At 53.3% G+C, this 12,489-nt stretch overlaps 1 protein-coding gene across 1 annotated transcript; it reads right to left on the reverse strand.

Annotated features, from left to right (window-relative positions):
- Positions 1 to 443: 443 nt before the first annotated feature.
- On the reverse strand, positions 444 to 12,278 carry stat4 (signal transducer and activator of transcription 4). Its single transcript, XM_068745974.1, has 47 exons — positions 12,238 to 12,278; positions 12,015 to 12,155; positions 11,640 to 11,775; positions 10,705 to 10,803; positions 10,389 to 10,481; positions 10,213 to 10,291; positions 10,032 to 10,108; positions 9,795 to 9,946; positions 9,559 to 9,717; positions 9,381 to 9,473; positions 9,242 to 9,301; positions 9,130 to 9,150; positions 8,931 to 9,024; positions 8,671 to 8,718; positions 8,494 to 8,577; positions 8,303 to 8,401; positions 8,067 to 8,202; positions 7,937 to 7,989; positions 7,737 to 7,831; positions 7,503 to 7,639; positions 7,230 to 7,418; positions 7,106 to 7,151; positions 6,724 to 6,833; positions 5,726 to 5,788; positions 5,601 to 5,665; positions 5,270 to 5,397; positions 4,415 to 4,559; positions 4,233 to 4,328; positions 3,955 to 4,032; positions 3,801 to 3,879; positions 3,630 to 3,718; positions 3,402 to 3,553; positions 3,162 to 3,320; positions 2,981 to 3,073; positions 2,808 to 2,867; positions 2,690 to 2,719; positions 2,531 to 2,642; positions 2,256 to 2,378; positions 2,078 to 2,179; positions 1,845 to 1,980; positions 1,700 to 1,740; positions 1,538 to 1,614; positions 1,269 to 1,408; positions 985 to 1,164; positions 836 to 890; positions 681 to 753; positions 444 to 603 (listed from the first exon to the last, which is right to left on the reverse strand). The coding sequence occupies exons 2-47, from the start codon at positions 12,140 to 12,142 to the stop codon at positions 445 to 447; spliced, it is 4,623 nt and encodes a 1,540-aa protein (XP_068602075.1). The 5' UTR covers positions 12,143 to 12,155; positions 12,238 to 12,278; the 3' UTR covers position 444.
- Positions 12,279 to 12,489: the final 211 nt, after the last annotated feature.

The raw sequence follows: 12,489 nt of genomic DNA on the forward strand, positions 1-12,489 counted from the left end.
CGAACCCCCAACCCGCGACGTTCCGGTAGGATTCCCGCGGAACCTCCGTCGTCACTCGTGACGTTCCACAGTGGCAGTATTTCACACCAAAGCGGTTTATTTAGTGTAATATAGAGGAAACTATATGGTAAACATTAATATACATACTGTACATGAGAAATGATCAAATATTTTAAATGGATTAAGATGTGTAAGAAATGTAGCATCTCCATATTAAAATGCACAAAAATGTTTTATTGCTTTTTTTTTTTAGCAGTCCAGGCGTCGGACCGCGTCCCTCGTATCTTGGGGGGGGGGGGCTTCGGGAGTACGGGGTCCTGTATGATCATAATCTCAATGGACAGAGTTCTAGGTATCGGTCCGTCGTGGTGAAGCAGAGGGAAGTCCGGATATCCCTGATCGGACCGTTTCCTCCCCGGTGGAAGATAGATGGATGGATTATTTCTAGACCAGTGATTGATTCAGACACGTTGAGGAGCTTCCAGGACCCACGTTGTTGCCCAGAATTTGTGGAAGGTCCGGCAGAACGACGTTCAGGTCGGGGAAGGTGTCCATCTCCAATAAATCCGATACGATTTCCTTCAGCTGCTGCTGCTTCTCCGTCTGCAGGGAAACATCTGAATCCGATAAACCTGAAAGAGATCTTTCAGATTTACGGTGGAATGTTCCTTTAAACTCACACTTTGGTCCGCGTCCACTTCCATGTCCGCGCCGCCGTCCTCGCTCGGCGGAGACGGCGGCGGCGACGGATTACTGCGGAAACAGAAACGTACGGAGGCGTGATCCGACGCTTTGAATCCTGCGCCGTTGGTTTCAAGCCGACCGTCGTACTCACGGCAGCAAGAGCTTCCTGTCTCTCATGACGTAACCGTTGACCGACGTCGGCGTCGCTGCGAGAACGGAAGACGTGTTCAATAAAGAAAAAGATTTCACTCGGAACCGGCTCAGAAGTCGAGTATTGGAATGCGAGTCCGGGCGGAATACCGGGAGTCTTCCGGTAGCGTTTGAAGACGGCGTCTTTGGGGGTGTCGGGGTAGAGGTAGAGCAGCGGGTTCCCCTCCGAGGGCCGCTGGGCCTCCAGGCTGGGCAGGTACAGGATGTCCACCAGACGCATGAAGGCCAGCTCCTGCTTGGTGTAGGGCTCCACGGAATGCACCCGGACCTCTGCCGGGGGGGGGAGGGGCGCAAACAGGAAGTCGAGCAGCATGACCATCGGTAGCAGCCAATCAGAACCAGCGCTGCTAGCCTCGCGGCACCAGAGGACGTACCGCCGTTGGGGCGGTCCACCCAGCTGATGCTGATCGCCCCGTCTCTGCTGGACTCGCTGAAGCGGAGCAGGAAGTTGCCGGCCTGTCTTTCCTGCAGCAGGGCCTTCGTCGAGGCCCGGCTCACGAACCCCATGATCAAGCTGAAAGCCAGTCGATTTGTAAACAGGAAGCAGTTAATCCATCAGAACAACAGCCACGCCCGGTCCGATCGGGTCCCGATCGCCGTTAAATGTAATCGATCGGCAGCGACGGCTGGAGATGCGTCTTACCCGTCGCGCCAAAGATCCACCAGGTGAAGTCTGATCATGTCCAGGACCCCACTGAGCCAGAACCAGGCACTTTCTTTCTGTCCCCCCCCCCACAGAAAGGCAAACATGAACGACGGTACCGGAGCCGGAGGACAGAACGCCCGGTTGTCGTCCGACGCTCACCTTGGAGAACTTGCTCCAGAGAACGACGTCAGCAGAACCGTCTGCGGCGAAAACAGCGAAAGCACGAAAACGTTAGCGGCAGGAGTTTACCCTCGAGAACGAGGCTCCGGGGTGCGTTCGATTCGGTCACCCCGACGACACTCACCCACAAATTTCTGCCTCAGCATGGAGAGCTGGTTTCCGTCGAGCTCCCGCCGGCTGACGGTCAGAAACTGCCAGCGCAGAACTTGCGCCAGCTGCTGCCAGGCGAGAGGAGGCGGGTCGAGGAACAGCGACAGGTTCTGCAGAGCGGACGGACGCAGTTTACTCTGGTCCCGCTTGACCCGGCGGAAATGAGGAGACGCAAGGAGAGACTCCCGAAGCTCCACGGCGTCCTACCCTCGGCTCGCCGGCGGACAGCGCGTTGCTCCACAGGATCGAAGCCCAGGCGGCGTCCACCTGAGAGTGGGCGGTGATCACGACCACGGGCAGCGAGCTCACCTGGTCGACGCGGGAGGAGACGGTAAAAGCAGCGACGGTCGCCGGACACGAACGCCGCCGACGGACTCGCTCTCACCTCGATGCTGCAGCGAAGTCCGGCGTACCGGAACTCGGTCACGAACTTCATGACGTGGAGTTCCTCGGTGACCAACAGGCGGTTCTGCCGAAGGACAAAGGGTCCAGGAGAGACACCGACGTCCTCGGGACACGACCGAACGCTTCCCCTTACCGCCGCCGGTCTCTTGACCCTCTCTTTGGTGTCCCCGAGTGACTGACGAAAGTATTGAGACGGAGAACAAGGCAGTCAAATGGAAGGTTCCGGTCCGTGACTCGTGCGTAAACGGATCGTACCATGTGGCTGAACTCGGCCACCAAGCCGCCACCCGGCTCGTCCTCGTCCAACACCTTCGAGGCGTCCCTGGTGAAGACGAAGCAGCGGAACCTAGAACGGCAACAGTTCCGTCTCGGTCCAAACGGCCACAGAACAAACGGCTCTGGTCTCGGACCTACCCTTTAATCGTCTGGACTTCTTCGACATCCCTGATTTTTGGGAGAAAACGAAACGAAGTGAGGACGAAACTCGTGAAGAAAGATTCGCTAGCGTTGGTCGTGGCGTTCTGAGGCTTACTTGTCGAACACGGGTTTGACGCTGAGCAGGTACTTGAACGTCGGAAGGTTCGCCAGGAATCTGAAAACAGACGGAATGTACGGTCAAAGCCGTTAAAAAAAAAAAACCGAACTATTACCGTGAAGCTCTGTGAACCACGAGTTTATTTATGGAGAGGAAAGCAGCAGCCTCACCTCACGGCCACGTCGAAAGGCGCCCCGGTCTTCAGGATCAGAGGCCGCTGCGGCTGACTGGACATGGTCGGCTGCTTCTCGACCACCAGAGCGCTGCGAGGTTGGACCACAGAAACCCGTAAAGCGTCGGGCGGCGGTTCGCGTGAAATGTACTGCGGAATTATCCGATCCTTCGTCTCACTTTGCGAGAAGTTTCGTGAACAGGGTCCGGTTGAATCCCTCGATTTCTGCCGCGAGAACGGAGAGGCTGGAGGCGTCGGAGCCGCCGTTCTGGTTCTGGTTCTGCCGTTTCTGCATCTGCTCATGAACTCCTAGTAGGACTTCAGCCACAGCTGTGAACCTGCAAGTATCGTCAGTACTGGAGTACCACAACAGGGGGCGATGTTTTCTTCCTCAGCCACAAACCACGCAGACTTCTCACCACTTCTGGAGCTGCACCGAGCAGGTGTCCGCCGGACTCCCGATGCACGCCGCCTGCTGCCTGCGCTTCCAGTCAGGCAGCGCCTCCTCTAGGAGAGTCGCAGTAATGTCCTCTGCCAGTTTCAATACCTGCCACGTCCACTGCAGCACCTTCTGCGGGACAAAGAGACGGACCGACGGATGAGACGGCGTCCGGTCTGCGGCGGGGCGTGTCCCCGAGAGAACGCACCCGTTCTGTCACCGTGATGGTGTTCGCCTGGTTCAGACAGCTCTCCTCCACCGCGGCGTGGGCCGGGGCCAGCTCCACGTGCTGCTTCACTGGGGGGGGGCAAGCGAGAGGACACGCGAGTGAAGCAGGAAGTCACGCCCAGCGCGGCCGTCTCCACGCCTCCCAGCGCACCTTGGCTTTGCAGGGTCTCTTGGATGTAGGTGAGCTTTTCATTCCGGCCCTCCAGTAGCTTCAGTTCCTTCTTTACTTCCTGCGTTCACAGGAAGAAGCGTCAGACGACGAGGAAACGTGTGATGAAACGCGTCAAAGCGCAAAGAGGGTTTACCGAAAACCGGCTTTTCAGTTCGTTCACTTTGTCGTCCGTCGGCGTCCGTTTCCGTTCCACGACGGGGCGGCTGCGTCCCTGAGGAACGCGGCGTTCGTTAGAATCCCCACCTCAGGTACGCGATGTGTGACGAACGCCGCGTCCCTGAGGAACGCGGCGTTCGTTAGAATCCTCACCTCAGGTACGCGATGTGTAACGAACGCTGCGTCCCTGAGGAACGCGGCGTTCGTTAGAATCCCCACCTCAGGTACGCGATGTGTAACTAAAAAGGCTCTCACCTGTGCCTCGTAGGCTGAAGCCAGGATCTCCTGCTCCTTCTTCAGGCCTTCAGAGAGGATCGCAGCCAAGGTCATCGGCTGACCTTCGAAGGTTTTCTAGGAGCAGATACGTAGCGAAGCAACGAGCGGTCGGGATGATTCTAAAAAGATAAATGTAAATTAAATATCGCATTTTCCCCTACCAGCAAGTAGTCTCCCATTCCTGTGAAATCGGGCCCCTGCAGAACGGTGTTCTCTCGGACAGACCGCCTCCTCTGTTCCTCCAAATCCGCCGCCAGTGCGCGGAAGCAGCCGGCGGCGCGGTCTTCATGCGCCGCCGCTGAATCCCTGCCGCACGGCAACAGGAGACACTCGTTCAGAGACGGAGTCCGTCCCACCTGGAAACGCCTCGGTGGACAGAACCCTCCCTGGTCGCGAGTAGTACGAAGCAGATCGTATTAATCTGTAATAGCCGTGTAATTGTGGCTCTATAGAGAATGATTTAACCCTTAATAACCAGAACAGCACGTTTGACCAGATGCTCTGTGGAGCAGATCAGGGGGTGGGTGCAAAACTTTTTTTTTTTTACGGATGAAACAGATTATTGTCTTTGGTCCACAGAGACATAGAGAGAGTGTCATTGGTCGCCTCGAGGCGCTCTCCTTTAGATCAAAGAGATCAAAAATAAAGTGTCTAAACCAGACTTGGAGAGTCTGCGTTTGTCTCCGGCAGATTAGACTGCTCTAACGGCCATTACACGGCTCCAGTATGAACAAAATGCCGCTGCTGGAAGTACGACCATATTAGTACAGTACTCGGCTCTCTGCACCGGCTCAGATAATTCACTTTAAAGTACTTTAAAAGTATTTTCATGTACTGGCTTTAGACCATTCTGTTAAGCCAGACTTGTGAAAACTCAGATTTAAAAATAAATCTATTTTATTTGAATGATTATTTATGTACTTTTATTGTTATTTCACGCTTAGCCGGTGCTTTCGTGAGGCACGCTGGGCCGATAAATAAAGTTTCCTTTCCGGGAACCTGTCCGGACTTCTCACCAGTCCAGGCTCTCTACCGCCGCACTCAGACTCTGGCGGATCTCCAAGAGGAACCGGTCCTCGTACAGAAGCCGAACCCGGCCCTGCGACGCCGAATCCAGCCTCAGCAGCTCCTGCCAGCGGGTCATCTGCGAAAAACATTGGGCGAGTCGGAAAGAATAAAACCGGACGGATGTAAACAGAGGGGGGGGAGAAAGTGCGACAGAGCTAGCATGGCGAGCTAGATAACTATATCTGAGCATAACAGTAACTATTTTATATATATAAATATATATATATATTATATAAAACTACATTGTAGTTTTGGTTATTTGACAACAAAATGTCTTACCCGGAGGCTGTTGGTCATCCACGGACAAACCGGGAGCAGCACACCGGTGAGTTTCAAAACGCTCCCTTGACGATAAAGTAAGGTTTACAAAACGCTGTAGACGAAGGGGTGTGTTTTATACTCACCGGCCACGCCCAGTGAGACCACGTGATTCCCCAGAATGTGGCGCTCGTGCGGCGTCAAGTGGACTGTCGTTAAGAAGAGCGTATTTCCGCTTTTCAAAACACCGAACTGCTTCCGGCGCCTCTCGAAGTGCATTTTAAGATGCTTCTTTTTCGTACGTGGTTCGACGCCATATTTAATTTGTGACGACATAACCCAAGACTCAAACACACACTGCGTAACTAGCATAAAATGTTTTTATTTCAAGTGTTACGAACATTTACTCAAATATCTGGAGAGCCTTTATTTAAAGATAACTTGGCAAAAATGTTGCATCCGCCCACTCCTGATCCAGGAATTACGTGTTTCGCGGCAACAACTAACATGTCTCCAAGAAAACGGGATAAAACGTTTAATCTGCATGAATTAACTTCCGGCTTCCGGCTTCTTTCAAAATAAAAGTTACCGCAACCGTGAAATACTGAATGGACTGTCTACCGTACAACACAGGCTTTATTGAAAACCAATCAACAGTTAAAAATAAATCTATCTGAAAAGGCACAATAAGAAATATTTTATAACAATTATGAATATATATGGTTAAAAAAAAAAAAAAATGAACAAAGCAAATAACAGTTTTGGCAATGAATTAAACCCAGAGACCTATTTGGACTGATCAAGATGTAGATGCTGATCAAACGCTTTTGGAATTGATTGAAGAAAACTGATCAATGTTTTCCATTGCTCATGTTATTCTGAATATGAAGAACTCATCTGTAAAAGAACATTAGACAGAACAATATTAGTAACAAAGAAGGAAATATTCACGCCTGCACGAGTTCGCTGCTACTTTACATATTTAGATGTAAAAGCTGTGTGACAGAAACACTAGAACCGTTTAGTATTAGCTTCATGGCATTAGCAAAAATGCGTCTTGTACATATAATATGCTATTAGGATAGATTCATCGTTGCTTTGGCTGTGGATAAGAAAAACGGTCCAAATAGCAACGGATGCTAACCGACCGTGTCAAGGTCGAAGCACATGTGGTCACTGAGCATGTCGAACTCTCCCGGCGTCATCGATGGTTCAGGAGACGGGCAAGAAAGTGGCGTGCTGCTGGGACTAGAGCTGGGATCACAGGAACATGATCAACCAAACCAGGAAATAGCCACATCCTCACCGTAAATATAGCCTTTAAATGTAAATATCAGGCGAGCAACGAAAGGAATGGTCGAAACGAGAACATGACTGGAAATAAGGAATCCAAATACACTCGAAACTCTATTTTTGTTTTAAAGACATTTTGTCTTCGGTGTCGTTAAAGAAATGTATTTAATAGAAAATGATAAAAAGAATGCTTTAATCCCAAATATGTTGAGAAGGAGTTGAAATGAACTCACCGCATTTCCGAGATGGGCATCCAGGAAAACGAAATGTACGGATAGACTGGAAATGTAAAAAGGGACAAAAGAGAAATGATTACAGCTTATAATCAAAAGAAGCTGAAACGGAAGCGGCTCTTGCCTTTGCTGGGCTCGCTGTTGTAAAGGCGCCCGAAGGCCTCGTCTTTGGGGATGTCGGGGTAGAGGAACTTCAGCGGGTTTTCCGGGACGACCCCTTCCGAGATGACTTTGTAGTGCCGGATGATGTCGGCGAACGGGAGGGCGCTGAGCCGGTTCTTAGTGTAGGGCTCCACGGAGTTCAACTTGACCTCTCCTGCTAGCGGAGCGTAGTGTAGCATCGAGTCAAGGACGAGTCTCTGGTTGGAAATGCTTCGTCCGATCGGGGCCACCTCACCGCTGTTGCTGCGCTCCACCCAGGTGAACGTGATTCCTCCCAGGTGACTCTCGCTGAAGCGCAGCAGGAACGTCCCCGACTCTCTGTCCTTCAGCAGCAGGCGCTCCACCTCCTTGCTCACGAAGCCCATGATGTAGCTGCGCGGAAAGGCGGCGGTGAGTGTACGAGAACCTCGCGCCTTTCCCGCCACTCTAAAGAACAGATGGCGTCCCGCGTCCACGACAACGGCCTTACTTCTCATTCCAGACCGTCAGTAGGTGCTTCTTGATGAGGTCCAGAATGGAATCCAGCCACATCCAGAAAGTGAAGGGCTTCCCTGGAATGTTCTCCTAGAAGAAAAACAAAGAAGGTTTCTAAACGGGTGCAATGTAAAAATGTGTCCGGGAACAGCGTGGGGAGGAGGACGCTCTCCCGGGCCACTAGGTGGCGCTTACCCTAGAGAACCTGGACCAGGACACCAGCGAGTCACTGGAGGGAGCACGCTGACCTGAAAAGACACGACGGCACGTTGTTCGTATTAGTCTGACGCTTCAGGACGATCCGAAGACCAACGGGCGAATCTACCGAGAAGCTTCTCCCCCAGCATGAGGAGCTGCTCCTTCTTCAGCCCCTGATCGGAGAAGGAGGAGAACTGCCAGTTGAGGACCTCGGAGAGCTGCCTCCAGCAGGCCCGGGGTGGGCTGCAGAAGAACGCCAAGTTCTGGAAGGAAGGAAGGAAGGAAGGAAGGGAGAGTCCAACTGAGACGGCGGCCGCGTCGTAACGAAGTCAGGGTTCCGTTTTGGGCGCCGCGTTCGCTCACCCGGGGCTCGTCGGTCAGGAGGTTGTACCACATGACGGAAGCCCAGCCTCCGGGCAGCTGGCACACGTTGGAAATGACCACCAGCGGCAGAGAACACGTCTGTGGGGGAGGGGGTGGGGGGTGGGGGGGTGCCAATGAGCATGCCGCCAGAGAAAACAGACAGCCAATCGACGGAGAGGATGCACACTGACCTCCAGGTCGACGCTGAGGCCCTGAACGGTGAAGCGGGCCTCGAAGCCGAGCGAGTGAAGCTCCTCCGTGACAAAGAGCAGCCCCTACAGCACAGGGGGGGGGGGGGCACAGCTTCACGTCGGAGCGTAGCGCTAGCCTGTTAGCAACGCTGAGGCTCGCTACGACAGGTGTCTTACCTCGTTCCCTTTCGTGCTGCTGTTGGAGCTTTTCTTCTCCTTCAGCTGCTGTGAGACGCAAACTCAGTCACCACTGTAGTATAAAAACACTCCTGCAGTACTTATTCTAATACTTAAGTACTATTAGCAAGTACCAGAAATCAAAGGGACTCGGTCCTGGGACTGGTCCCGGGACGTTCATGCCTCTGACAAGGACGCTAACTTTTGACGGCTCCTCCCGCTCGGGTCGGTTTGTTCTGATTACAGGTGCGTTTCCTTACCAGGTGTCTGAACGTCACCGAGAGGCAGCCGCTGGAATAGTCCTCAATGTCCATGACTTTGGTGTTGTGGGTCACAATGTGGAACTGGCGACTTCTAAAGTCAGACGACAACCCCCCAAAAAAAAAAAAAGAATGAAGGGAAGACGCTTGTTTACTGGTCACGGCGAGCTAAAAGCGAGGCGAGGCCGCGCGTACTCACACTCTGCCCGGGGGGAGGTCCCTGGAGACACAGAAAGGACGAAGAAGGACAGATCAATAGGAGGCGTTCACACGCTGCGGGTCGGCGGCGAACGTGAGGAAAGACGTCTCACTTGTCAAACGTGGTTTTAACTCTCAGCTGGTAATCCACCTCGGGGAGTTTCACCAGGAGTCTGGGAGGGAAGGAAATGTTTGGGGATCCTCCTCCGTCTCTAGCACGATCTAGCCAATCACAGCGGAGCGCGCAGGTACCTGACTTTGGTGGCGAACTGGACGCCGGTCTTGATGATGAGGGGCTTCTGCGGTTGGGTGGCCATGCACGGCTGCTTCTCCACGACGAACGAGCTGAGGAGGAAGCAGGCCCGGCGTGAGCCTTGGGTTTCCAGAGCAGACCCGGTCAGGATTTAAGCCCCGCCCCCCCCCCTCAGACCTCCTGATCAGGTGGTAGAGCAGGTATTTGACCCGCTCCTCCAGCTGAGGCTTCTGCAGGGGGATCGGGTCGCATTCGTAGGTGACCTTCACGGCCAGATCGCCCAGTTTGTCCAGCTGACGCTTGACCTGGAAGAGGCTCTGGGCCGTCAGCGTGAACCTGCGAGAGGAGGGGCGATACGATGATACGAGCACGCAGGACTCCGCCCGCCTTCGGGGAAACGTCCGGCCCGTTACCAGTTCTGCAGCTGGTCCAGCGGGGCGAGCAGCGGCCCGCCGATGGCGGCGATCTGCTGCCGCCGCTTCCAGTCCAGCAGCTCGGGGCTGAGGTGAGACGCGATGACATCATCAATCTCCTTGACGACGACATCCATCTTCGACAGGATCTCCTAGCAAATGAAAAAACGCTTGTTTTTTGTTGTTGTTGATGTTTTGCTGCCTGGAAAGCGGCGACTCGGCACGATCAATAAGTACCTTCCTTTTGAAGTCGAGCCTGTTGAGCATTTCCTGCAGTTTGATTACTTCCTCTTTCATCTTCTCGGGGTCCCCATCTATCGGACCCCCCCCCCCCCACACCCACACACACACACACACACAGTGTCAGGTTCACCCGTGTGTCACATGATGCTGTTTTTAATGAGCGCCGGAGATTCACCTCGAGACTGAAGCGTGTTAAAGCGGAAGTCGAAGTCCTCCTGCATGTCCTCTATGTATTTCACAGCCTGGTCCACCAACTGGATGGGGGGGGGGGGGCAGACGGGGCTTCTGTGAGGTTCAGTGCAGCGAATGAAGCGCTCCATCTGCTCGTGTCAGTGGGGGGGGGGGGGTTACCTGCACGCTGCCTCGGATGACGCCGACTCTGTTGTCCGTGTTCTTCTGCCGCTCGAAGGCGACGGGATCCTGCAGCGACGTCTCCAGCGGACCCTGCTGGACAGACGCTCTTCTAGTCTCTACATTTCTACTAATGACGTCCTCCGGCGCTCCGGTTAACGGACGGTTTCTGAATGCGTCACGGCAGCGCCAACTGGCAGGTGAGAAAGTGGGAGTGCGTGTGTGTGTGTGTGTGTGTGTGTGCATAACGCGCCGCCGATACACGAGAAACGGGGCGTGAGCGGACTTCCCCTCCGCGGGACAGGCGGCGACAAACCTGTTCCTTCATGCAGGCGTTGGAGAGGATTCGCCGTTCTTCCCTCAGGTAGTTGGAGATTACCTGGGCCACGAGGGCGGGGTTGTTTGTGTATTTCACCTGTGGAGGCACACACACACACACACACACACACACACACGATGAAGAGGAAGTCATTTTGACAGAGACGTCTTATTTACGGGACGGTAGGGCAGAAGAATGCGGCTCGACCGGGTCCTGGCAGCGAAACGGGGACGCGAGCGATCGAGTGAAAGTAAAAAGATCGGAGGCGTGCGGCAGTTCGGGCATCTTTTCTCTTTCTTCAAAAAAAATAAAAATAAAGAAATCTGTCGACAAGAGGAGAGAATCTGTGGTGAAACTGATCTTTTAACTTTCAGGACATGCCAGGAAGTCATTTTACGTTTGTGTATATTTGCAGCACACACACACACACACACATGCACACGCACGCACACGCACATCTGGCTACCGCAGCTTCTCAGTGCTTCCTCTGCGAGCGGTGACACGTTCAGACACACAGGAAACAGCGGCATCCAACTCTCAGGTTGGTTCTGCGAAGCGTAACCCGACTGAACCCGCCTGAACGGAACGCCGCCGCTGCCCGAGCTCAGAGATCAACGCCTGAATGCAGCACGGCGGAAAAGCACGGCCCAACCGTGATGCTCGACTTCCCATTCACCTTCTGGCCGAATGCACCAAAGATCAAAGGGCTGTCCCTCTTACTGTCTCATGTCTAATCCCGTCCAAGCTGGTCCCTCCCCAGGAGAACCTCAGCATCTTCATCTAGCTCCGCCTCCTGTCTTTCCCTCAGAGCCGCTGTCTCTAAGCCCGAGGTACCTGGAGTCCTCGACCCCCTCTTTACGTCTATTCCTTGTAACCTTCCTGTCTCGCCTCGTCCGTCATGTCTTTGGTTAAAAATAGAAAAGGTGACACACCTGCAGCTGCTGCTGTATGATCTTCATGTTGTGCTTCTGCAGGAAGTTCTGCTCGTGAGAGCGAACCACGTCCACCTGGGACAGCAGGTTGCTGAACAGAACCGTCGCCATCGACTGATCGTTAGCCGCCGCGTCCCTAAGAAACAGAACGAAACTCAAATGAGGTCACTGACACAGAACAACCCCCCCCCCAGTAAAGTAATTATTCTGGGTATTATATATCTACATCTCCTGCATGAGTCAGCTCCCTAACCCTAACCCTAATAAATAAGCTATAACACATTTATAACACACATTAGATCTCATATGATTAATTGCTAAATATGTATTTTTTGTACGCGATAGCAGCTTGTGTGTAGAGGAGGCGGGACTCACCAGTCCTGAGACTCGATCCAGGTGGCCAGACACTGCCGGATGTCCATGGGGAAGTTGTCGTCGTACAGGTAGTCCACATGTTCCAGGAGTCTGGCATCCAGCTGCTGAATCTGCTTCCACTGACTCATGCTGCCTCTAATTCTAAAGGGAACGGGTCACGTTAGGTTATTTACGTTGAGTAATTTATGATATATCGAAAAAAAAAATTTGTTTTTTTTGTTACCTGTAGTCGTTTCCGTTTCTTTTACTTTTATTCACCACGCGCACCTGCTTCTCTCTCACGCTCGTTTTCTACGTTACTCTGAGATGAGGAAGCGGCATAATTTATTGTCGGAGGCTGTCCTCCGGAAACCCGCTCAACCAATCACCGATCGTCAAACCTGAGTCATCGATGTTACCGGAAAGTCCCGGAGCGCGCCCCGGGAGACAACGCGGGGGAGCAAAAACGTCTGTCTCTTCCCTGGAGGTAACTGTA

Source organism: Brachionichthys hirsutus, chromosome 12 (assembly GCF_040956055.1).
Source record: "Brachionichthys hirsutus isolate HB-005 chromosome 12, CSIRO-AGI_Bhir_v1, whole genome shotgun sequence".
Classification (NCBI taxonomy): Eukaryota; Metazoa; Chordata; class Actinopteri; order Lophiiformes; family Brachionichthyidae; genus Brachionichthys; species Brachionichthys hirsutus.